The sequence below is a fragment of the Leptopilina heterotoma genome, unplaced genomic scaffold (assembly GCF_015476425.1).
Source record: "Leptopilina heterotoma isolate Lh14 unplaced genomic scaffold, ASM1547642v1 Lhet_62, whole genome shotgun sequence".
Lineage (NCBI taxonomy): Eukaryota > Metazoa > Arthropoda > Insecta > Hymenoptera > Figitidae > Leptopilina > Leptopilina heterotoma.
Window position 1 is genome coordinate 1,401,324 of NW_025111146.1, and position 27,341 is coordinate 1,428,664.

General features: G+C 24.3%; 2 protein-coding genes across 4 annotated transcripts in view; one reads left to right on the forward strand and one right to left on the reverse strand.

Moving 5' to 3' along the window:
- The window catches only part of LOC122509726, a 261,290-nt gene that overhangs the window by 54,602 nt on the left and 179,347 nt on the right, over positions 1 to 27,341 (reverse strand). The window lies entirely within an intron of this gene.
- Positions 9,092 to 13,087, forward strand: LOC122509727 (replication protein A 70 kDa DNA-binding subunit-like). 2 transcript variants are annotated; one of them, XM_043623959.1, is made up of 6 exons: positions 9,092 to 9,210; positions 9,884 to 10,034; positions 10,141 to 10,351; positions 10,440 to 10,552; positions 10,704 to 10,873; positions 13,037 to 13,087. In XM_043623959.1, exons 1-6 carry the CDS (start codon positions 9,104 to 9,106, stop codon positions 13,074 to 13,076), a joined length of 792 nt encoding a protein of 263 aa, XP_043479894.1. In that variant the 5' UTR covers positions 9,092 to 9,103; the 3' UTR covers positions 13,077 to 13,087. The 2 variants fall into 2 exon arrangements, with proteins under 2 accessions (XP_043479894.1, XP_043479895.1); XM_043623960.1 differs by having other exon boundaries at positions 10,704 to 10,869; positions 13,037 to 13,085.

Sequence of the window (27,341 nt, forward strand, 5' to 3'; positions counted from 1 at the left end):
AATTACGTGTAATACTTTTGTGTAATTTTAACTTTTTTGTTGAAAAAGAAAGTAAGGAGAAAAGTAACACGTTGATACTTTCCTCCTCGTTTCAATATTGGGCACACTTTATGAATAAAGAGAAGCAAATCGTATTTAAAGTTACAGATTAAATTTTGTTCCTTAAAAATAATGAATTATAAGTAAATTGACTTTCGTTTTGACATATTAACATATGTAGGGGAGACCGGGGCGTAATGGCTAACTTTTCACTCTTTGTTGTTTTACTCGGACATTTTTGTTCTAATTGAATGTTTATCTTCCAGAAAATTTACTCTGGTATCTCAGCTTTCTTTTAAGACTACAAACGTCCCGATATGACTCTTACTTTTTATTCTACAACAGATTTTCTGAAGCAATGCAGAGCTCCAAAATACGGCCCGAGTCGGGGCGTAATGGATAACTCCCGGGGCGTAATGAATAATGATTGCTAATTATTATCTACAGTTTCCAATCTTATTGCATATTGTAAATTAAGGTTCCTGGGTATTCCGTGAATGCTATTTTTATTCAGCAATACTTCAACTATCGCTTTTTCAATAATATTCTGTGATATTGGCACTCTCTCAATTTTTTTTGTAATTTCTCATTAAAATCGTAGCTTGAAATCTACTATTTGTAAATTTTAGACCAAAGCTTTAAAATTTTGTTAAAAATACCTAAACATACTTAAACTAAGTGACAAGCAATCGCGAAAACAAACCTACACTTCGCCGATATGGTAGGTTGCTTTTTATACATAGCGTATTGCATTAGCCAACACGCCCCGGGAAAAACTAGCCATTACGCCCCGGGGGTACTCGGCAAATATTTGGCTTTTTTTTAACAATACCGGAAGTGTGAATCAAAAATCTCGAATTGTCCCTTAAAAACAAACGTGTCAAGATCGAAACCTCATTTCAGTTTTTTTTTAAAAGCTATTTTTGAAAAAAATAGAACGAAAAAACGAAAATTTTGAAAAGTTACTTTCGTATGTCAAAAATAGTTTTTCTACTATATTTCTTACAATAATGAATAAATATTAATGAAACTTCCGACAAACTTGCAGTATACCAAGTACAATAACTTGTCTATTGTGCGAAATTATTACAATTTACGGTTTTTAAACAAATTACAATTATTCATTACGCCCCTTAGCCATTACGCCCCGGTCTCCCCTAACCTAAAAATAGTTTATTGAACCAGACAAAATTTTTATTCTGTGTTCATATTTTGGTTTATTTTGTGTTTGTCATAATTGTTAATTTTTTATTTTAAACTTTAGATAAAGTTATTTTCATGTTTTAAAAGATTAATGTATTATTTTTTATTTTGTTTAATGCCAAAAATAGGAATCATGAAAAATTTGGCAACTTTTCTTGAGGGGTAACACACTCTAGTGGTAGAAAAAGAGACCTAAATCTTTGATTACGGTGAGTCCGGGGAAGATGGCTATATGGGAGCGATGGCCAGTTCAAATATTTTACAGAATTTGTAAATAAATATCACTTATTATGCTTATTCTTCAACCTTTTGTGACTATTAATAAATATGAAGAACAAATTATTGAAAAATAATGAAAATGTAAGCGTAATCCTTCTTCCTTTTTTTTGCATGGGTCCAAAATAATTAGAGAATTTCAGATTTCTCATTGCTATATTGTTATTTTTTAACGGATTTTTTAATTTGAAGTTTTATTAAGTAGTACATAACCTACGCTTCGATATACAAACAAAAATGAATGAAATAGTATATTGTGCATCAAGGGAGGAAAGTGGAAATCAATTTCCTCCCGAGTTGCACATACTATTTTTTCTAACACACGTATACCGAAAGTACAAACGCGGCAGTTTGGTTGTTACTTTTGAATGTATGTTTGTGGCTGGGGGCGGTATAGTTACAACTGGTGGTAACTGAAAGTTTTTGAAAAGCTTGAAATAACTAAACTAACCCAAACAGCGTAAGTTACGTAAGTTGCGTAAATTACGTATTATTTGTAACTCGGAAAACTAACATAACTACATAATTTACGTAACTTGAAAGACTAAGGCTGCGGTTACACCTCACCTCTGCAGGCAGCCTGCCTGCCTGCAGGTTGTCATGGTAACGTACAAGAGTAAGAGAGTCAGTGACTTCAAACTTCTCCCTTACTCTCGTTGCTCCTGCCTGCGCAGGCAGGCAGCCTGCAGAGGTGTAACCGCAGCCTAACATAACTACACAATTTACGCAACTTACGTAAGTCACGTAGCTGACGTAACTCACGTAACTGATTCACCAATGGTCATACTTTGATTTACACTTCGTACCTAATAATAACATTACCGAGAAGGTAAGTTACTTTTCCTCCCCACTATGACGTCACGGGGAGGTAAAGTATACTTTTCTCTCCCTGTTATGGCGTCACAGGGAGGAAAAGTAACTTTACCTCCCGCTCGCAGGAAAAGATACACTTTTCTCCCGCCTGACAGGTAGGAAATGGTGTACTTTAGGTGCGTGTGGTAGAAAATAGTATATTGTGCATCTAGGGTGAAAAATAGAAGATTTCCACGAGTATGGATTATTATAATACTATTATTATAATTATTAAAAATTAACAATTTTAACAATAACAATAAACAACAATTTAAACAAATTGAAAAACAAACAAAAACAACAATTTAACAATTTTAACAATTTAACAATTAAAACAATTTAAAAAAAAATAATTTAACAATTTGAACAATTTAACAATTTTCAATAAAACTTATATTTAGTCGTAAATATATTGTAAATATAATCTTTACATTGTTATTAAAATATATTAAATGTGATTTTGGACGACAGGGGGGTAAAGTACTTTTCTCTCCCCGCTATGACGTCACGGGGAGGTAAAGTATACTTTTCTCTCCCCGTTATGACGTCAGAGGGAGGTAAAGTAACATTCCCTCCCTCTCGTCGGAAAAGACATACTTTCCACCCTCTACACAGGTAAGAAATGATGTACTTTCCGTGCGTGTGTTAGAAAAAATTATTTTATTTATTTAATATTTTGATGTTTACCTTTGTCATGTATTATTGGGTGAGATGGCCATTAATCACTTTTATTTAAAAATTTTTATGTTAATGTTAGATAGGGTAAAGGTGTACGAGATGATCCCCTGGGGCAAGATGATCCTTTTGAATTTTGGAGAGCCTATTAGCGACACCTTTTAGGCAAATACGGTAATACGTTTCCAATGACACACCTACACGGAGAAAAAAATGCTGTTGAATCAATGACATATGGGTTTGATTCATTGAATAGTGTCATAACGGGCTGTCTAACGTATATGCTGTTGTTTTGAAAGCACCGATTCTAATGATTCGATAGTATCACTTTCATTGAAACAAAAGCATATTTCTCAAATTGAGAGCATGCTATATGTTAATTTGAAGGTATTCCTTTTGAACCAATGAACAAAATGTTCTAATTTAACAGTTTATGCTTTTGAGTCAATGAATATAGTTTTTAAATTTAAAAGCATCATTTTTATGATTTAATTTGTACTTTCAATTTTTTTAGTTGTTGCTATCGATTGAATAACACCATACTGTTAATTCAATTCTTTTATGTGGTTAAAGATATACCAACGATAAATTGAAAAAAGGAAATTTTTGTTCACATATTTTTTATATACTATAATTAATTCTCACACCTTTAATACAACACTTCTTATACACATCTTTTTTTTCAATTTTTACCACTAACATACACATCTTTATTATTTTTTTCATTTTTTACAATTGCTAAACACACACACATACACATTCGAACACACTTATCTTTTTTAGTCAGAAAAATACGGCTATTCCCAAGCGGTCACCCATCCATGTAGTAACCGCGACCAACGTCGCTTAACTTCCGTGATAAACGAGAACCGCCGCGCTGCACTGTAATACATTCGCTTTTCAACATTGAGTACTTACTTTGTGGTTAAATACCGTGCTCGAGATTTTTCTCGTATATAAGGGAATTTACATAGGGAATTTATATTTAACTAGTAATTAATTAGTTAAAAGAATTTCTTATTTTTATAGCATATGCTATAGGCAGTCCGCAATAGCACCACTCATTGAAACGAAAGCATATGGGTCAAATTTTCTCAAAAGAATCAAAGTTGGTCATGGGTCTTTCAATTTTTGTGAAACTTGGTATAAAAGTAGTATTTTATGACAGAAGATTTTAGGCAAAAAAGAATTTAAAAATTTTCAAAACTGTGGATTTTACCGGGCATTAAACAGTAAAGCACTTTTTTTTAAAAAAACGAATGACTTCTATCCATTTAGTTAGATTTTCTTTATATTTTAGGTAATAATAGTTGATTATCTAACAATTTAAAGTGCAATATTAAAGAAAAAAAATTCAACATTTGCCCGGAAAAAAAGTCAAAAAAAATTTTGATTTAATTTTTTCGGGCATAAGCACACCTTTGATTTTTTTGTAACTATAATATTTGGATTCATCATCTTCTCCAGAATTTTTTGCAAAAAAAAATCCCTGGAGACTTTAAAACTAACCGAAATATCGAATTTTTTGTCTCGAGGTGCACAGATATCGATCTCGCGTAAACACGCCTGAGATGTGCACCAAACGTTCTTAAGCGTGAATTTACGCATTCTAATATTTTTCTGTTAATTTTTGGTAAAAAAGGAAGGTTTAAAAATAAAGTTATGCAATTATAAATTTGTTTCTAAACAATTTTGAATCTCAAAATGTGTATGTAATATATAAGGAGCAAATTTTCTCACGTGTACCAATTTTTAAAATTGCAAGTTGTTAGATCGGGCTAATATGTTCACAGTATTTAGAACTATAAATGAGTACTTAAAACCACCAAGTAATTATGAAATTTTATAAAAAATTGTAGGGGGAGGGAGTTGAAGATTTTGGATTAGTATAAACAGTGAGTTTTATAAAAAATCGTAGCTTTTATATAATAAAGAAAAAAAAATTGTGACCTATATATGTTTTTGGTACGTTTTTTCTGCTCTTTCAAATAGTGAGAATTTTTTTTTTAAATTCAAAATTTAACCCTTTTTAGGGTTCCGTACCTGGTAAGAACTCTATTAAAACGGTTACGGAAAATGACCATCCTCCCTAGCGCTCACAGTTTTTTAACTAGAAAGATGAAAATTGGTATGCATATGTATTTTCAAAAATTGATTACAGGAAAAGTATAGCGAACATATTTGGTATTGATCTTCATAGTGTTTTCAGCGAAAAACTCGAAAATTTTGAAAATTTAGAAAAAAATGCATGTACCCCCTCCCTGGCGCCCACAGTTTTTTATCTAAAGAGCTGAAAATTGGCATACTTATTCGTTTTTACGCACAGATTACAGGAAAAATATAGCGAAAGTGATTAGAATTGATCTTCATGGTGTTTTCATCGAAAAACTAAAATCTCTTTTTGCAAGCTCGAAAATTCTTTAACCCTTGCTGGTTCTCTCAATTCCTAATCTAGTGGACTGGCGTTATACATTTTTATTTATTTTTTCGTGTAGATTTCAGCAAACATACAGAAAAAATTATTGGAATTCATCTTTATATTTTTTTTGCGAAAAACTAAAAAAAAATTTCGTTTTAAAAAAAAAAGTGTGTACCCCCCCCCCCTTGGTTTTCACGATTCTTAGCCTATTGGACTGCAGTTTTGCTTATTTTATGTATTTTCGTGTGTAGATTTCAGGAAAAATATAGCGAACATGATGGGATTTGATCTTCATATTTTATCAGCGAAAAACTCAAAGTTTTTAAAAATGTCGTCAAAAAAGCGTGTGTTTTACCCTAGCACTCACAGTTTTTTACCTAAAGAGCTGAAAATTGGTCCATTTCTGTATTTTTATGTGTAGATTACAGGAAAAATATAGTGAAAATGATTAGAATTGATCTTCATTACGTTTTGAGCGAAAACCTAAAATTTTTTTTTCAATTTTTGATAATAATTATACCTATGCTAGTTCTCTCAATTCTTAGTCTAGTGGACTGGCGTTATACATTTTTATTTATTTTTTCGTGTAGATTTCAATAAACATATGTACAGAAAAAATTATTGGAATTCATCTTCATATTTTTTTTGCGAAAAACTAAAAAAAAATAGTTTAAAAAAAGTGTGTACCCCCCCCCCTTGGTTTTCACAATTCTTGGCCTATTGGACTGCAGTTTTGCTTATTTTATATATTTTCGTGTCTAGATTTCAGGAAAAATATAGCGAACATGATTGGATTTGATCTTTATATTTTTTTCAGCGAAAAACTCAAAGTTTTTTTTAAAAATTTCGTCACAAATGCGTGTTTTTAACCTAGCGCTCACAGTTTTTTATCTGAAGAGATGAAAGTTGGTTATTTATTTGTTTTCACCTTTATTTAAGAAAAAATACAGCGAAAAATATTGGATTTGATCTTTATATTTTTTAGCAAAAAAGTAGAAGTTTTAAACGTGGGTACGGAACCCTCGGTTTTAGTACCAGTTCTTCTCGCACTTGTCCGGTTTTTTTAAAAGTAAAAAATAAATTTTTTTTTATTTTAACTAAACTTCCCGGCTTAATATTTTTTGACATTTTCTAAAGTACATTTTTTTAATTTTTACATTTTTGATCTAAGAAGAGATGATTTATTTTTATCTAAATAATTTTTTATTATTTTAATATCAATATCAAGCGTGATACACGCATAAGGTGTTGAATATTTTATTTCAACAATCGTTGCAAATAACTGGATTATATTTTTTTAAAGTAGAATTATATAAACATTTGATAAAAAAAACTAACACTTTATCTTTATTTTTTTTAAATATTTATTTGTAAAACGGCAATTTAATCAAAATACTTCATATTGTAAAATATTTCAATTTTTATTAATTAATTAATTAATAACTAGCGACACACACCTCGCTCGCTAACGCTCGCTCGGTTGGCATCTTATTTATTTCTCCTTACATATATATTTATTATTACACATTATTATTATAATATTTGAAATTTTATTATTTATTGAATAGCATCTTCATTGTTAATATATACAAATAAGTAGTATATGTACATATTAATATTAATTTTGTATATAATTGCATATTATTAAATTAATAATTGAGTTCTTTTGATGAATTTTAATCAAATTTTTAAGAATAATTTCATTATTACATTTTTCGAGGAAATTGATTAAAATTGAATTAAAAATAATTGAAATTCTGCAATGAGTTTTATTATTTATAAAAATAATTGAATTATTGGGAGGATTTTATAAAAAAAGTTTTAAATAATTGATTTTTTAATAACAATTTAGATAAATTCTATTTTTAATATTTCAATTCTTATGAAAATTTAATTCTTTTAGAAAATAATTGAATATTCTTGTAGAATTTTGTCAAAATGTTTTTAAATAATTAAATTCTTTTTGGAAATTTAATTAAAATATAATAGAAATACAAATTATTGAATTAAGAAAATTTTGTGAAAATAATCGAATTCTTGTGTTGGACATAATTTAATTCTTGTTATTTATAGAAATAATGGAACTTTTACAATGAATTTTGTCGAAGAATTTTCATATCAATTATAAAGATAATTAAAATGGTGAGTTTTTTTTAGATTTTTTTTAAATAATAGAATTTCTGTAAAGAATTTTATTACTTATGAAAATCATTCAATTGTTTTTTTTAATTTCATGGAAATTTATAAAAATAATTGAATTTTTGTGAAGAATATTTTTTAAAAATAATATTTAAAAGAATGTAGTAAATTTGAAGAATTTTGCTATTTATTGAAATAATTTAATTCTTGAGAAGAGTTTTTTTACACTTTCTATAAATAATGAAATTCTTTCGACGAATTTTAATAAAATTAATTATATATTTGATTTGATATAATTTTGAAAACTTAAGATATATGTTCGTAAACAATAGATATTTCTATTATAATCGAAAAAATAAAAATAATATATGACTAATAGTATAATACATAGTTTCAGCTTCGCGGTTAGTGAAGGAACCTACTATAGAATTGATAATTGTTTCGTGAAAAATTCTGGGAAAATTTAAAATTTATAATACATAGTATAATACATATATTATTATTAATTCAATAATGAAATTTAATAACTTGTGTGTTATTCGTGTATATATGTGATTATATATGTGTGTGATTCTTTGTGTTTACAGTGGGTATCCATATAATATGTGTGAATATACAAGTGTATGGGATTTATTTATATGTGAGTATACATGTGTATCTGATTGTACATATCTAAAAATAATAGTAATTATTAACTTTGAATTATTATTATTATTAATATTAGAAAATATTATTTTTTGAGTGAAGAAAGGTTGCTGCATAATATTATTTTTTTTAAATAATTAAATTTTATAAAGAATTTTATTACAAATTTTGATAATAATTAAATGTCTGTGGAAAATTTTATTAAATTTTTTTTGAAAATAATTGAATTCTTGCACACGATTTTATTAAAATTTTTTAAATAATGAAATTGCGAAGAAAACTTTTATTACTTCTAAAAGTAATTGAATTTCAAATACTTTTTAAAAATAAAAATAATAATATAAACTAAATTTCTTTCAACATAATTTCCATGTATAACATTTTATCAATTTTTTTAATTTTAAAAAGTTATGAATTAGATTCTATATTTTTTAATAAATTAAATTATAGTTTTCAAATTTATAAATAATTATTATAATGATCCAAAATTGTTAATATTTTATTTAAATTTTGTATATTGTTTATTTTATTAAAATATTTTATATTATAATATAACATAATAATTAAAACCTAATTGAAATTTAGTTTATAAGGAATGTAAATTAATAATTTAATTAAATTTAAAATTGATTATTTATTTATATTTTAATATTAATTAATGTTTCAATAATATTATTATTTAGTTACATTAAAATATTATAATTAGAATTTTTTTTAATTGAAATATTGTTTGAATGTAGAAGAAGAAATTACTCATTAATAATGATAATAATAATAATAAGCTTTTGATTTTATATAAATAGAAACTTTTCATTATTAGTCAGTTCTTGCTTACCATTCGAACTGTTCAATACAATGGCTCCAAGGAAAAGAAGATCAGAAGAAATTGTTGATGAAAATAAAATTAAAATAAGAAAATTGGATACAATTACATTTCGAGACATGGAATCGAATATTAAAAAGTAAGTTTAAATAAAATTCTTCTCAGTAATTCAATTATTTTTTGCTAAAAATGTAATTCTTTTTAAAAAATTGAAATTAAATTATTTGTAAAATTCCAATTATTTCCAAAAGTTTTTCATAATTCAACGATTTTCAATATTTACTATTTTCATAAAATTTTTCAATAAAATTAATTATTGGAAAAAATGTTTGATAAAATTTTACGAAAACATTTAATTATTTTTATAAATAATAAAATTTTATTTAGAAATCAAATTATTTACACGGTAGGATTTTAAATATTTTTAATATAATTTTAAATAAATTCTTTGAAAAATGTAGTAATTTATAAAATTTTATTTAAAAATTGACGAAAGAATTCAAATTTAAGAAACGTTCAATTATTCAATAAAATAATAAAATTCGTTTGCCGCAATGATAACTTCTAAAAAATTCAATTATTATTAAGAAATTTCAACTGAAATTATTTTTTAATATATTTATATTAGAAAATTCAACAGGAATTCAAATATTTAAATACAAATATAAGAATTTTATTGAATAAAAGAATGTTTCTTAAATCCATGATTTTTCTCAGATCAATTCTACTTTCCTTAATTTTTGTAAAAATTCTATAACGAATTAAAAGAAATTATTATTTTATTTTTAAGTTAAAAAATAATTTTTTTTTAGTTGGAAGCTCAATGTTCGCATTATCCACAAAAGCGAAGTAAAAAATTATCCAAATTGTAAATTATTTACAATGGATTTATTGGATTCAACAGCCCAGTTTAAATGCACTGTGTTTAATTCGAATGTGGCCAAATTTTATGATTTGTTAAATGTAAGGTTTTTTATTTATTATTATTATAATTATTTTTTTAGTATTATTTTGGTTATTATAATTATTATTTTAATTACATTATTTAATTATATCTTTTGTAAAATAGGTTGGTGAACAATATTTAATTGCTAATTTTTCGATAACTACACCGAATCCGAAGTTTAATGTTTATAATAATATTATTGAAATCCAATTAAATCAGGATACTGTAATAGAAAATGTAGACGAAGATGAAGGAAATTCACAAATTCCTACATCTTGTTATAATTTTAAAACGTTGGAAGAAATAAAACTTCTAGAGAAAGGAAAATTTACTGGTAAGAAATATAAATTGAAATTTATGTATGTTTGATATAAACCTAATTTATATATAATCTTATAATATGAATAATGTTAATAATTTAGATTTATGCGGAATTGTCAATAATGTGGGAGATGAGGAAGAAGTAGTTGACAAGAATGGTAAACCTCTTTTTAAGAAAAAAACGTTCACCATCAATGATATGGACAACAATAAGGTTTGTATTCATTTAATTTAATTTAATTTTTAAAATAAATAAATGAAGTTAATAATAATAATAAATATTAATTAAATTTAAATTTAATATTATTAATGTTTTTTATATAAAATATTTAATGAATTAATTAATTATTATGATATTGTTATAGATTGATATATCCTTGTGGAATGACAATATTTCAAAATTGTCAGTAAAGATAAATGATATTTTTATCATAAAATGTGGAAAAGTCCAGAAGTTTGATTCAAAAACATATATTTCAGTTGTTAAGGACACACAAATTAAAATCAACGATTTAACAATTCCTGAAGCTAGTAGGTAAATTATATATTATATTCTTATTCTAATAATATACATATACAGGGTTGCCGTAGGTCAGGAAAATCAGGGAATTAATTAATTATTTCACAACTTTTAATTAAATTATCTTGATAAATAACAAGATTCTTCACAAAGATTCAATTATTTATTGGAATTTTAAAAAATTTCTTTGTAAAATTCAATTATTTTTATAAATAACATTCATTACAAGAATTCAATTATTTTCAAAAGTAATGGAATTCTTCTAAGAAATTCAATTCTAGTCGAAAATTTAACTATCTTAATAAATAATTCAAAATTTTTTTATAAATTCAATTATTTTTAAAGCAGTTTAATACAATTCTTCAAGAAATTTAATTTTTTTCATAAATAATAAAATTCTTCTCATGAATTAATAAAATAAATTTAAATTATTTAATTTATCAAAAAAATTTATTATTGACAAAAATTTTGATAAAATTCTACGAAAACATTCAATTACTTTTAAAGAAAAAATTAAATCCAGTTATTTTCACGGCAGGATTTTAAATATTTTTAATACAATTGTAGATAAATTCTTCGAAAAATGCAGTAATTTTAAAAAATTTAATTAAAACTTGACGAAAGAATTTAAATTTAAAAAAAGTTCAATTATTCAACAAAATAATAAAATTCGTTGCAATGATTCAATTATTTTCAAAAATTTTTTAAGTAATTCTGCAAAAGAATTCAATTATCTTGTTAAACAACAAAATTCTCCTCATAAAATTAATTATTTTGAGAAATTTTAGAAAAATTCTTTTTCAAAATTCAATTATTTTATAAATTACGTAAGACACTTTTTTTTGGAAAATTTGATCACCCACCCCCCTTTGTAACATTTTTTACATACATTGGCTCCATTTTTTCTACGGTTCGTAAGATTTAGCAGACTCATCTCTTTTCCCAAAATGTCTTATGTAATTTATGAACGACCCCTAAGTAGCGAAATTCTTCTCAAGAATTAAATTATTGTTAGAATTTTTAATATACTTCTTATCAAAATTTCAACTATTTAAACAAAATTTAATAAAATTCTTCGCATAAATTCAATTATTATTTAAATTTTTCTTAGGAATTTAATTATTTTTAAAAATTGTTATAAAATTCAATTGTTGAATAAATTATTTATTTTTGTATTTAAATAATTGAATTTTCGTAGATTTAAAAAAAAATTGATTTAAAAATGAATTTTGGTTTAAATTTTAGATAATAATTTAATATTAAAAGCATTATAGCATGGATTTGTAGAAAGGATTGAATTTTGTAACCGTTTAAATTAAATCTTTGGAAATTTTAATTTTTCGTTCTTTTAAATTTTAAATAATAATTGATTAAAAGAAGAATTTTTCTTAAAAATTCTAGAAAATAATAATTGAATTTAAATGATGAAAATAATTTTAGAGTGATTGATTTCTTCATAATAATTTAATATTCTTTTAAGTTATTAAATTTTAAAAAATTTGAATTTATAAATTTTTGAAATTCTTAATTTTAATGGAAAAATAATAATGATTAAATTAAATAATTATGATAAATAAAACAATTGTTTTCAAATAATTTTACAATTAAAGAAATTCGCAAAAATTCGAAAATTTTTTTGAGCTTCTAATCATTTTTAGAGTGAATTAGATATCAGAATACCTATTCCTTAGTGTCAGGGAAAAAGTCAAACTTCTGTCTACAAATCAGGGAAAAACAAAGTAAAATTTTTGTGGTAACCCTGATATATGAAGGTGTTAAAACTGTTCGGGGTACGTAATTAACATATAAAAATCACTTTACAAAATTATCAGTTATTTGAAATTTATTATTTTTTTGTTTACAAATTTTCATTCAATGTGAAAAAAATTCTTAAAAATTATAGTACGATGCAAGCCTTTATGTGAAATATTAAATTTAAATTAAAATAATAATAGATTTCGAAAAATTTTGAAATACTTATAATTCTGTTAAGTGATTTTTATGGGATAATCAGAAACCTCATTTGTTTTATGATTCTTATTCAATTATAAATAATAAAAAAAAATTATCATATAATATTATTTTGTATTAAAGTATTGGAACAAATTATAAATTTGTTTCGAATTTCTAATTTTTTTTACAATATTTTTTAAAAACTAATATTATTATTTTTTACAGTTTGGATGCCTACTTGAAGAAGAATCAAGTTAAGAATTAAGTACACGGAGAAATAAATTTTACAACGTTCAAAGAAATATTTGTAAAAAATTAGTAAAATTTACTTTGAATATAGCTAAATTTACTCTGAAAGTAATAGAAGTTACAAGAAAAGCGTTTTGTTATAAAAATAGTAAAAGTTACTTTATATTATAAAAGTTAGCTATCTAGCTGTATTGGTTTTTTTTTGCAATTTTACTTCACAGTTAGAAGTTTTGTCAAAAAGTAAAAAAAATGAAATATGAAAAACTTTTCTAAAAATTAAACAAATTCGTTTGGCTCTCCTCAATGGGAAATTGCCAATGTTTACCATTGGCTAAATAATGGACCAATATTGACTGCCAACAGTTTTTTCTTAGTCAAACATTGGCAACCAATATCGGGCTATTATTGACAGAGTCTTGGAATGATCACGACTTTGCCAAGCATTGGCAGCCAATATTGGATCACTATTGGCTAATTAATTGGTCATTAATATTTGTCTAATCTTTGTTGCCAATGAATATTCAAGGTTTGGAAAGTCCAGAATTTGTCTGGGCAGCCAATAGTGATCCAATATTGGCTGCCAATGCTTGGCAAAGTCGTGATCATCCGAAGACTCTGGCAATAGTGGCCCAATATTGGTTGCTATTATTGCACCATCATTGGTACTGCTGGCTCCCAATATTGGACTATTATTGCGTCAATGGTTAATTTCCCATTGGGTCGTTACTTTAAGGTTTTTGAGGTTGCTCATTACATAAATAATTCGTTAATATTTTACAATGTTAGACAAATTATTTTTTTTTATTTATATAGCTTTTTAATATTGACGAATTATTTAAGTAATAGTTTTTTTGTTGACCTGATAAAATGTTAATGAATGTAGTAAATTATATGTTCTAATATATTTTAGTAATTTAAATTAAGAATAATACTTAATTATTATTTATATAATTTGATTTTCGTATTAGTAGATATATGTATTATGTTTTCAAAGAAAACAAATCAAGAAACATAGTTTCTTAGTCAGTAGCAATTTTGTAACTAAAACTGAATATATATATATATTTAATTTTGTCTACTAAAATTGTATTTTTATTTTTAAAACTAATAGTTTATTACTACTTATTTTAAATTGCAAATCATAAAGTGAAAGAAATTAAAATATATTATAATTATATTATATTTTTAACTAAACCAATCTACACATTCACATCAAAAAGTAAGTGTAATTTAGTTTAATTTTTTTATGGTAAAGTATAATAATATACTACTATCCAGAATTTACTGGACACTCTTTATTTCATTAAATTGTAAAATTATAATTATCTATAATAATTATAAAAAATAGTTAGGATATAGTTTTTCTAAAACGTATTTTCTAAAATTTTTTCTAATAAAGGTGAATCTCTAAAAAAATTTTTTCTAATGAAAGTAATTTTCTAATTTTCTTTCTTCTAATAAAGGTCATATTATTCTAAAAGTTTCTTTTTCTAATAAAGATTAAATTTTCAAAAATTAAATTTATGAAAATTCTGTAATTCTTTAAAATATATTTGAGATTTTGTTAAAAATTTTTACAAAAATAGAAATTATGCAAATTTTTAAACAATGTAGTTAAAAATTGTATTTAACAAACAGAAATTATATGGATTTTTATTTCTAAAGATATTTAAAATTTTATAAAAAAATGTTTTATAAATGTTTTTAATTTTAAATCTTTACAAAATTAAATTATTTTTCAAAATTGTAATTATTAGTAATATCTAAAAAATTCAATTATTATCAAAATCTTCAACTGAAATTAATCTTTAATGCATAATTCTAATATTTTACAATGTTTGCTGAATTATTTTTTTTTATTTATATTGCTTTTTAATATTGAATAATTATTTATAATAGTTGTTTTGTTGTCCTGATCAAATATCAATAAATGTAGTAAATTATATGTTGTATTATATTTTGGTAATTTAAGTTAAGATTAATATTTTTCTAACTATATTATTTAATTTTTGTATTAGTAGATATATTTTGTTTTGAAAGAAAACAAATCATTCATAGTTCATTAGTCAGTAGCAATTTTGTAGTTGACACTGAATATATATATTTAATTTTGTCCACTAAAATTGTATTTTTATTTTTAAAGTAATAGTGTATTACTATTTTTTTTAATTATAAATCATAAAGTGAAAGAAATTAAAATATATAATAATTACATTTTTAACTAAACCAATTTACATATTCACGTTAAAAAGTAAGTGTAATTTAGTTTAATTTTTTTATGGTTAAGTATAATAATACACTAATATCTAGAATTTACTAAACATTCTTTATTTCATTAAATTGTAAAATTATAATTTTCGATAATAATTATAAAAATGGTTGGGATACAGTTTTTCCAAAATGTATTTTCTAATTTTTTATTTTCTACAATTTTTTTTCTAATAAAGGTGAATGTCTAAAAAACTTTTTTCTAATAAAAGTGATTTTCTAATATTCTTTCTTCTAATAAAGGTTATATTATTCTTAAAGTTTCTTCTTGTAATAAAGGTTTCATTTTCAAATTTTTGTTTCTAACAATATTCAACTTTTGGAATAACGATCAATAGATATATGATTAAAAAATAAAATTTATGAAAATTCTTTAATTTATTAAAATATATTTGATATTTCGTTAAAAGATTGTACAAAAATAAAAATTATGCAAATTTTTTAACAAAATGTTTAAACAATGTAGTTAAAAATTGTATTTAAAAAAGAGATATTATAAAGATTTTTCTTTCTAAAGATATTTAAAATTGTATAAAAAAATATTTTATAATTATATGTGACGTTCCACGAGAAAAGGGACCTTATTTACTCTTGTCATAAGGTCCCTTTTCTCGTGGAACGTCACATATTGATTATGGAAATTTTGTTATAAAAATGGTGAAAATTATTATTTTTTTTCAAAGAAGAACAGAATTATGTTTAAAGAATTAAATAAGAAATAGAAATTTTTTTCTTCTTCTTCAAAAAGAAACTCATAATTTAGTGATCAGATTTGTGATTGAGAGGTAGGAAATATGCAAAATAGTCTCTATTTCCTAATCTCAATTTTTAACCAATTTTCTAACTTTTATCGAAATTATTTAATTTTACAAATTTCAAGAAAATAAATATTAAAAATCATAACTTTTTAGAAAAACTTTTTTTAGAAAGTAGATTATATTACAAATCGCTTTTTTTAGAAAAAAAATATTAGAAAATATTTTTTAGAAAAAGTGACCACCTACTATAGAAATTATTATTATGAACAAAATAAAAATTTGATTTTATAATCAAATAATTGCCACAAACAATAATTTTTCACTTCCTTCACTTTTCACATTTGCTCATAATTTAATATACAGGTATTCTAGACAAAAATGTGTCCATATAATCTTCTTTTGGAAAATTGAAAATCGTCACAAACGTAAAACTTGTTCATAAGGAGGCAGCAAAATTGAAACAATATTCAAAAATTTCAATTAAGTTTTTGAAAAAATTTAGATATATAAAATTTTTAATTTAAAGTATGGAAGGTTAAAAGTTTTAAAGTTTTAAATTTTAAATCTTTACAAAATTAAATTATTTTTAAAAACTGAGGCCTTGGATCTAATAACTCGCCCGACGCTCGGAGAAACGCGCAACTGGCAGTCAGTGAGCAGTGAGCTTCACAGGAAATAAAAAGTGTTGTTTTAACCTGAATTTGTTGCGTGTTATTTTAACCCGAATTTAGGTTAAAACAACACTTTTCATTTCCTGTGTTCTCTGGGTCATTCACTGCTACTCGACTGGTATTAGTGCGTGTCTTCGAGCGTCGGGCAAGTTATTGGATCCAAGGCTTCAATTGTAATTACACGGAGAGAAAATATATATTAAATTTTGTAAAAATATTTTCAAATTGGGGAAAAAGTGCGACAAAGCGAAATTTTGATATAAAAAATACTAAACTTTAAAAAAATTTATGCGAAATTTAGTATAATTATATCAAATATCAAGAATATTAATTAAATTCTAATATAACTTTAATAAATTTCACAAAATTTTTTTTAAAGTTTAGTATTTTCTATATCAACATTTCGCTTTGTTGCACTTTTTCTTCAATTTCTAAAATACTTTTACGAAATTTAATTTATGAAGGACTACATAAAATAAAATAAAATAAAATAAAAAATAAATAAAATAAAATCAGTTATCATTAAAATCAGTTTATCATAAATAAAATCAGTCTGCTACCCGACTGATAGTATCCCTTCCAAGTCTCTCGTTCGTCCCCTTATTTTATGTAGACCTTCATATATTCTCTCTCTGTGTATTAATAATTATTCAAAAATTTAATTATTATCAAAAACTTCAACTGAAATTAATCTTTATATCAATTTTTAAAAGAAAATTTTAAAAGAATTTAATTATTTAAATACAAATATAGATAATTTATTGAATATGTGCATAATTTTAATATTTTACAATGTTTGATGAATTATTTTTTTTATTTATATTGTTTTTTAATATTGACGAATTATTTAGGTAATAGTTTTTTTTGGTGACCTGATCAAATATTAATGAATGCAGTAAATTATATGTTCCATTATATTTTGGTAATTTAAGTTAAGAATAATACTTTACTAACTATATTATTTAATTTTTGTATTAGTAGAGTGGTCTTCTTGAATTTAATATATAAAATAAATTTTTAATTTTGACGTGCAAGTTTTACGTGTGCTGCATTGTGCACGTTTTTTGAAATTTTTTGAAAAAATTAAAATTTTTCAAAATCCATACATTGATTATTTATTATTATTTATTATTAATAAATGTTGCCTTTTTTCTTACTTTAAAGTATATTCAGAATCACTTTAAAAAGATTAAATACTCAAAAAAAATCTATTAGGTACCTACATTTATTTAATAATCTTTTTAATTAGAAAATTATTCGAAAATATCACAAACACAACAAGTTGTTCATTTTATGATTATTTACGTTCTTCAATATAATATATGGGTGATTCTCCGCGTAGCGCAGAACTTGGTTTTTTCCATGTTATAATCATATAGTTCAGGAAAGTTTACCATAAATTACTTAAATAAATGTCCATAAATTACCGAAATAAAAATTTTCAATTGTGATTTCTACTTTGCATATTTTTGAAAATTACCGACAAAATTTTTTTAAATTACCTTACAAATTGCCATAAATTACCTTATAAATTTCCATAAATTACCGCGAAAATTTCCATAAATTACCAAAATCCAAATTTTTAATAATAATTTAAATTTCACATATATTTCCATAAATTGCCAAAATAATAATTTTTAAATGAGATTTACGCTATAATATTGTTTAAATTACCGCAAAATTTTTTTTTGACAGAATGTGTCCAAGCAGTGAATTAGTTAATTACTACACTTGTTTACAACAAAAATTATAAATAATTTTTCCAGCCAGCTATGGATTTTTCTTTCTAAAGCATTTATCTTCAATAAAATATATGAACCAAAAAAAAATATTCTTGTTTTAAGCGGATTCCTCTTATTTTAATGCATATTTTTCTTTTGTATATGGCTCAAAAATAATTTTCTTATTTTAAGAGAATTATTCTCCACTTAACAATATTCCTCTTAAAAAAAGAGGAAAATATTCTTCGATTAAGAGTAATATTCTAGATTTAAGAGGATTTTTGCAAGAGGAATTTTCCTCTCAAAACAAGAATATTTTTTTTTCAGTGAATAATCATAACGATAAAATTTTTTTTTTAAATTTCATTAACCAAATCGTGCACTACGCGGAGAATCACTTATATACTAATAGCTTAATATTTTCTTGTATAATAATTATTTTAACCCCTTGGCTGTCAACGAGATTTCCACTGTTTGGGCCAAAAGTGTGTTGAAAAAATTTTTAATGGATTTTTATGAAACTTGATACCTTAAGGTTTCTGAGGTCGCGGATTACGAATCTGACATCAGTTTTTCAAAATTCAAAATATCTGGTTCAATATGGCGGAAATTTTTTTTAAATTTATTGAATTTGTTTGAAACTGGTTAATCTGACATCAGTATGATAATTTTTGATGAAATCAAATTTCGATAAATACCCTGAAAAAATAATTATAGGTTCGTAATCAGCGACCCTAAAAACCCCCGAGTATTCAGTTTCAAGCCATTATAATTAATTTTTAATTTCGTTGTCCGCTATATTGGATCCGGCATTTTGAATTTGGAAAACTAATGTTAGATTCGTAATCAGCGACCCTTAAAACCCCCGAGTAACAAGTTTCAAGCAAATTCGACGAATTTTGAAAAAATTTCCGCCATCTTGGATCCGCTATTTTGAATTTCGAAAAACTGATGTCAGATTCGTAATCAGCGACTCCAAAAACCCCCGAGGACTACGTTTCAAGTCAATCTGATCAATTTTTTATTTTGTTGTCCGCCATATTGGATCCGCCATTTTGAATTTTGGAAAACGAATGTCATATTCGTAATCAGCGACCTCGAAAACCCCCGAGTAATCGGTTTTAGAAACATTTAAGAAGTTTTTAATCACTTTTTTTAAGTTGCGCACATATGCGTCATGAACAATTTTTGGCCAGTTTAGTTTTGCGCATATATGCGTCAGCGACAGTCAACGGGTTAAAGTAGTTTTAAAGTAAAAATATAATTTATTATAAAACAATAGATTCAAATTACATGTTATTTCTGAAACACTTTATTTGTTCTACAATTTTTAACATCTTTGCTTTACTCTATAAGGAATAAAAACATAATTTAAAATTAAAACAAGAAATTTTTTTTAAATAATCCATTTTAGAAATTTTGACCCTAATGTAGCTAATAATTTATGTCATACTATTTGCTCTTTATTTAATATATTTTTATATTTAAAAATATTTTTTTGTCATATCTTTGCAGGTAAGAAAATGGGTTTAACACAAGAAGAAAAACTTATTATAATAGGGAAGGGTGACTATAAAGAAAAAAATAGTATGTTGAATGACAATCATATAACAGAGTTCAACAACATATTACAATCTCAAACTAATTTTTGTATGCAGTCGCCTTTGTTTCTCCAAATACCAGAAAATATACATCCAGTTCAATTAGATAAAGATTATTTACAAATATTATTTTCTGGTAATGATGATGATGATGATGATGAGGGTCACTGGATATGTATTTATTATAGTGAAAATATTATTCATATTTACAATAGTACTAATGAGTTTTCATTACATAATGATCATAAAATTTATTTGAATAAATTATTTCCTAACACAGAAAATTTAAAAATTGTTTTTGAAAATGTACAACATCAAATTAATTCTTTTGATTGTGGAATATATTCGATTGCGTTTGCGATCTCAATAGTTAATAATTTATGTCCTTGCACACTAAAATTTTCAAGACGAGAAATGAGAGACCATTTATTACACATTTTTAATACTTTTACTTTAAGTATGTTTCCATTAATGGACTGTAATTCCAATAATTGCATATCTTCAACGCAAAATCTACAACACAGTCAAATACTTTTATTTCAACCAGTCAATTTTTCATTAATTAGACCCAGGAATTTAAAAAAAATAAAAAAATCTTATTTAAAAAATATTAAAAAAGATGACACTAATTTACAAAAATTACAAATCAACAAAACAACAATTGTTGATTTAACTCTAACTAATCATAAGCAACCATATTTAAAGTCATGTAATTTAGAACAAGAAAAAACGTTCGTTCATACAATAGAAAACATTAAAAAAGAAAAAAAAGATGTAAAACTAATGAAATTACAAACAAAAACAGATGTTGATCTTCGAAGTAATGTTCAAGATTTGTTATTAAAAAATAAACATTTAGATAATGAAAAAAGAAGAAAGAGATATGCAAATAGAAGCGAGGAACAAATAAAAGTTAATAGTAAAAAAAGGAATGTACAGAATAAACAAAATAATGAAATAAATGTTCTTAATACAGAATATCTTATCAAGGAATCTTCAAATATTAAAAATAAAGTGAAAAATGAAAAAAGAAAACAAATGTATGCAAATAGAAGTTCTGCACAAATAGAAGAAAATTCTAAAAGAAGGAAATTAGAATATGAAAGTAAAAAGTACAAAGATAAAATTAATAAATCAAATCTAAACGACGAAGAGAAACAAATTTTAAAGCAGTCTGAAAAAAATCAAAACGAAAAAAGAAGAAAGAAATTTGCAAACAGAAGTGAAGAAAAAATTATGGAAGACAAGGAAAAAAAATTACAATATGAAAAAACAAAATCAAGCTTTACTGCAGCAATAGCAAATACAATTATAGATGAAAATTTATATAATGAAAATTTTTTAGGAAACATGAATTTAATTTGCAACTTTTGTAATGCAAAGCATTTTTCTTTTGAATTAGGAAAAGATAAAACTTATAATATTTGTTGTCACAAAGGAAAGATTAAATTAAGTGATGATCCTCCTTACCCTTCAGAAATTAAAGATTTAGCAACAGGAAATTCAATGACATCTAAAAATTTTAAACAATGTATAAGACGTTATAACAGTGCATTAGCGTTGGCAAGTTTTGGCGCTACATATGATAAATTAAATACCAAAGGACCACAAATTGTACGCATATGTGGACAAGTTTATCACAATACTTATTCATTACATCCGAAAAATGAAGATTCAAGAAAATATGGTCAACTTTACATCATTGATAATGAATTAGCCACACAAACTCGAAAGAATAACAATACTGAATGTAATAATGAAATATTGTCATACTTAGGTCAATTTCTTTTCGATAATAATCCTTATGCAGATGCATATAAAATGATGTATGAATTAGAAAAAGAAGTATATAACAATTCATTAAAAAATGGAACTGAACCTGATGAGATTAAGATGATTATTAAAAGAGATATTAAAAATAAACGATATGAGTATCCTAATTCTAATGAAGTGGCAATAGTTTTTGTCGATAATGATGGTGAACCACCAATAGAGAGAGATTTTTGCATATATTCAAGAAAAGAAGAACCAACACATATTCCTTCTATCAGTGAACATGTAGATCCCATGACTTATCCATTAATTTATCCATTAGGAGGATATGGATGGAGGCCTAAATTGTTATCTACTGGTAGTAAAAATTATATTACAGCTCTTCAATTTTATGCATATAAACTAAATGTAAGAAGTGAATTTAGTCAATTTTTAAATTTAGGAAAACTAACTCAACAATACGTAGTTGACGCCTGGATTAAAGTTGAGAGTTCAAGATTGTATTATTTAAGAAAACAGCAACATATTCTAAGAACTGAAATGTATTGTGGATTGTTAGACTATTTACATAAAAAGAATTCTGACGATAAAAGTAATAAAATAGGGAAGATGTTTATTCTTCCATCAAGTTTCATAGGCAGTCCAAGAGCTTTACAACAAAATTTTATTGATGCAATGTCATTAGTTCAAAAATTTGGTAAACCTGATTTTTTTATAACTATGACTTGTAACAATAAGTGGACTGAAATTGTTAGTAATATTCAAGATGGTGAAGATCCTTTCAACCGCCCAGATATAGTTGTCAGAGTGTTCAATCAAAAAGTTAAAGAATTTAAGAATGAAATAATAAAAAAAGGAGTTTTAGGTAAATGTATTGGTTATACGTATGTAGTAGAATTTCAGAAAAGAGGTTCTCCTCATATACATTTTTTACTATTTGTAGATAATGCCTATAAAGTACATTCGCCAAATCAAGTTGATGAACTTATTTCTGCTGAAATACCAGATGAAAACATAAATCCTCGTTTATATAATATTGTTAAAAGTTTTATGATTCATGGACCATGTGGTAAAAGTAATATGAATTCCCCTTGCATGGATAAATCTAGTGGTAAATGTTCAAAAAAATTTCCTAAAACATTTAACGAATATACTGATTTTAATACAACAGGATATCCTTTATATAGACGTAGAAATGATGGTAAAAGAATAATGTTTTCTAAAAATAAAATTGCTAATAATAGGTATGTTGTACCTTATAACCCATACTTGCTTTTGAAATTCAATTGTCATCTAAATGTTGAAGTGTGTTCAACGGTTCTTGCAATAAAATATTTATTCAAATATTGTTTTAAAGGACATGATTGTGCTTTGATTGAAATGAAAAAAGTTAATAATGATGATAATAAAAATGTATTAATACAAGAAAATAATGATTTTTCGGAAAACGTAACAGACATTGAAATTAATTATGATGAAATACAACAATATATAAATACAAGGTATGTGTGTCCTCCTGAAGCGATGTATAGAATATTTGAATTTTCGATAAGTGAAATGTCACATGTAATTTACAGGTTGGCCATTCATAAAGAAAATGAGCAAACTATTTATTTTAAGGAGGGTTCAGAGGAAGAGTTTAAAAATAAAAATATTAATTCTACATTAACAGCATGGTTTGAATTAAATAAAATAGACATAGAAGCAAGAAAATTATTGTATACTGAAATCCCACAAAAATATGTGTTTGACAAGTCAAAAAAAATTTGGAACAACAGAAAATCTACGTACAAGTCAGTAATAAGTAGAATGTACTTAGTAAATCCACGAGAAATAGAAAAATTCTATTTAAGATTATTATTATTGCATGTAAAAGGTGCAACATCTTTTGAAGATATAAGAACTGTAGATAATATTTTATATCCAACTTTCCTTGAGGCTGCAAAGGCAAAGCATTTAGTTTCAGTGGATGAGGAATGGGATAAATGTTTAAATGAAGCTTGTCAATTAACATTTCCAAAAGCTATATGTGAACTGTTTGCATATATATGTGTGTTTCATACACCAATTAATATACGTGAATTGTATGATAAATATAAAAATAATTTCTATCCACCTACGATGAAATCTGAGATAGGCGAATTATGGGCATTAAAAATTATAAACAATATTCTCATAACAAATGGTATTTCTCTATCTGATTTTAATTTACCAAATATTTGTAATTATAAAAATTTGGACATTCAATTAAATAAAGAAGATGATAAAATAACTAATAGTTGTGTTAATAAAATTGATTCTCTAAATAATAGTCAAAGAAAAGTATTTAATAAAATTCTCGACTCAGTAAACAGCAAAATCGAACAGAAATATTTTTTTATCGATGGACAAGGTGGTTGCGGTAAAAGTTATTTATTAAATACATTAATAGAATATTTCAATGATAATAACATTACTGTTATAACAGTAGCATGGACAGGAATAGCAGCTACTTTATTAATTAATGGAAAAACAGTTCATCATACATTTAAGTTACCATTAATAATATCAGAACAAACTACATGTAATATAAAACCAAATTCGGATTATGGAAATAAAATAAAAGATGTTCAAGTAATAATTTGGGATGAAATATCAATGGCATCAAAATATGCATTTGAAGCAATAGATAGATTATTACGCGATTTGACTGGAGTAAATGAATCATTTGGAAATAAAGTAATAATAACCTCAGGTGATTTTAGGCAGACATTACCTATAATTAGACATGGTAGTAAATCATTAATAATACAAAATTGTGTCAAATCTAGCAAATTATGGATGCAATTTGAATATTTATCGTTAACTAAAAATATGCGACTTATTACAGATGAGAATAAAAAGTTTAAAAATTGGCTTTTAAAAGTAGGTGATGGAAAATTTTCAAATAACTTTGAAAGAGAAAATGAAGTAGTGAGAATTGATAATGACTTAATTTGTAAAGACGATATTATTACAGATATATATGGTAACACGATCAATAGTGATGATGAAAGTATTCACGAAAAAGTAATATTAGCACCAAGAAACACGGATGTTTTTGAATTAAATAATGACATACTTCAACGAATGATCGGAGAATCAAAAGAATATTTGGGCATAGATATTTCGGATGAAGAAAATAGTCTAAGTTCAGTTTTACCTACTGAATTTTTAAATTCATTAACTCCAAATGGACTTCCACCTTATAAGTTGACATTGAAAATTGGATCTATAGTAATTTTGTTAAGAAATATTAATATAGATGGAGGTCTCTGCAATGGAACAAGATTAAAAGTTATCAAAATGAATGAATTTTCTCTTTGTGGAAAAATTATTACTGGACATTGTGCAGGCAAAATTGTAATTTTACCTCGTATAACTTTATCACCATCTAACGAAGAAATACCCTTTAATATGACCAGAAAACAATTTCCTGTTAGACTTGGATTTGCATTAACAATAAACAAATCTCAAGGACAATCTTTCAAAAAAGTTGGAATATATTTACCATCTCCCGTATTTAGTCATGGCCAGTTTTACGTTGCTGTTTCACGAGTGAATGCTAAACATAATTTGAAAATTTATTTAAATAAAAATTCTAAAACTGAAAGAAAAAATGAAACAAAAAATGTGATTGAAATATACACCAAAAACTTAGTATACATAGAAGTGTTAAATTAATTAAAATAATAAAGTAATTTAAAATTAATTAATATCTTTTTTTATTTCACATAAATAATAGCCGCGCTAAAAGCAAGAATTGTTGAACATTAAGGCAGCGCTTAAAAATATATATAAGAATAATTTTTTAAAAAAATGTTTATAATAATAACAAAAATAATACAATTTATTAATTTTAAATAAATAATAGCAGCGCCTAAAGCAAGGGATATTAAATATTAAGGCTGCGCTTAAAAAATGGCAGCGCATATGTAATAAAACAATAATTTGTTTTTCAAAAATTAAAATAATTGCAGCGCCAATAATTATCATCATTAACTCCCTAAGGTTTTTCTATTACATAAATGAATTAACCACGTACCTATCCAAGACGTCCACGTCGTGGGAGTTGGGCAACGTTGTATATGAATTAAATAAAATATTTTTTTATCATACAGCGGCTAACATTGGAAGGTTTATATATATATATATATATCAAGATATTTAAAAACTTATTTAAAAAGTTTTTTTTCTGTTATTTTTAGAGTGTATAGAATAAAAATACTAAAAATTATGTAAAAATTTCTGTAAAGAATCATATCTTAAATAAATTCTTATTTAAAAATTAATTGTATTTTATTATAAATAATTTGTTCAAAGACCACAATATTTTTACAATTAATTATTTAATTTATTAAAAAGTTGAGATGACGCAAAAAGTTTTAAAATCCCAACAAAAACATCTTTGATGCAAAAAGTCCCGCCAAGTAAAAGATTTTGTGACTGTCTAAACAATTAGTGAAATAAAAGTTTACCAAGTAAAATTTACAATTAAAATTTTAATAATGATTGATTTTAAATTAAAATTATAAATAATTTATAACAAATTTATAAAAAAATTTATTTGTAAATAATGAAATTCTTGAAAAATTTGTTATTATTTATTGAAAATAATTAAAGGTTTGTGTAGAATTTTAGTAGATGTTTTTTATATAATTGAATTCTTTGGGAAAATTTTATTAGAATAGTATAGATACCTATTAAAAATTTTAATTAAAAATGAATAATTATATATTTCTTCTTATATATAAATATTTTTAATTCATTATTATAAAATTTGAAAAGTACATTTATTCCAATAATATTTGTGTTTGAGTATTTACATTATTTGATGTATTTAATAGCTTCGTTTGAATTGATCATTCATGATGAGTCGTCGAATAATGTCTACGTTATCAGAAAAATTTAAAGATATATCATTAGCTGGTAATTATTAATTTTAAAACAATAATTAATATTTAAATGTAATTTAAACATAATTTTCTATTTAAAGCGTTGATAAGATAAATATGTTTAACAATAAATTAAAATTTTAAATGTTTTAATTTTTAAAGAGTTTATAATAATAAAAATTCTTCTAATAGATGATCCTGCAGATAAAAAATCTTTTTTAAATACTAATAATAAATATTCAAATAATTCACGGTATAGAAGTAAGTATTTCTATTCAACAAGTCGAAGTGAAAAATATCAAAATAACAATGGTAAGTAAAATAATGTTTTCATTATCAATATACAGATTAACTATAGATTAAAATGAAGAAATCATAATCTTAATATTATAAATGTAATGCTTTTGTTATTATTAATAATGACTTACAGAAAAATTTTTTTTTAATAACAATAATAATAATTAAATTTTAAGTTAATAATATAGTTTTAATATGTCAAGAAAATTATAATTATATATTATATTATCCTTTTATCAAGTGAAAAATCCTGCAATTATTTAATATACTTTTAATTTA

Bases quoted from the DNA above. Each gene is read 5' to 3' on its own strand.
- LOC122509727 (XM_043623959.1), top strand. From the start codon at position 9,104: ATGGCTCCAAGGAAAAGAAGATCAGAAGAAATTGTTGATGAAAATAAA. The intron at 10,035-10,140 runs GTAAGGTTTTTT...TTTGTAAAATAG, and splicing joins AATTTTATGATTTGTTAAAT to GTTGGTGAACAATATTTAAT. The intron at 10,352-10,439 runs GTAAGAAATATA...TTAATAATTTAG, and splicing joins AGAGAAAGGAAAATTTACTG to ATTTATGCGGAATTGTCAAT.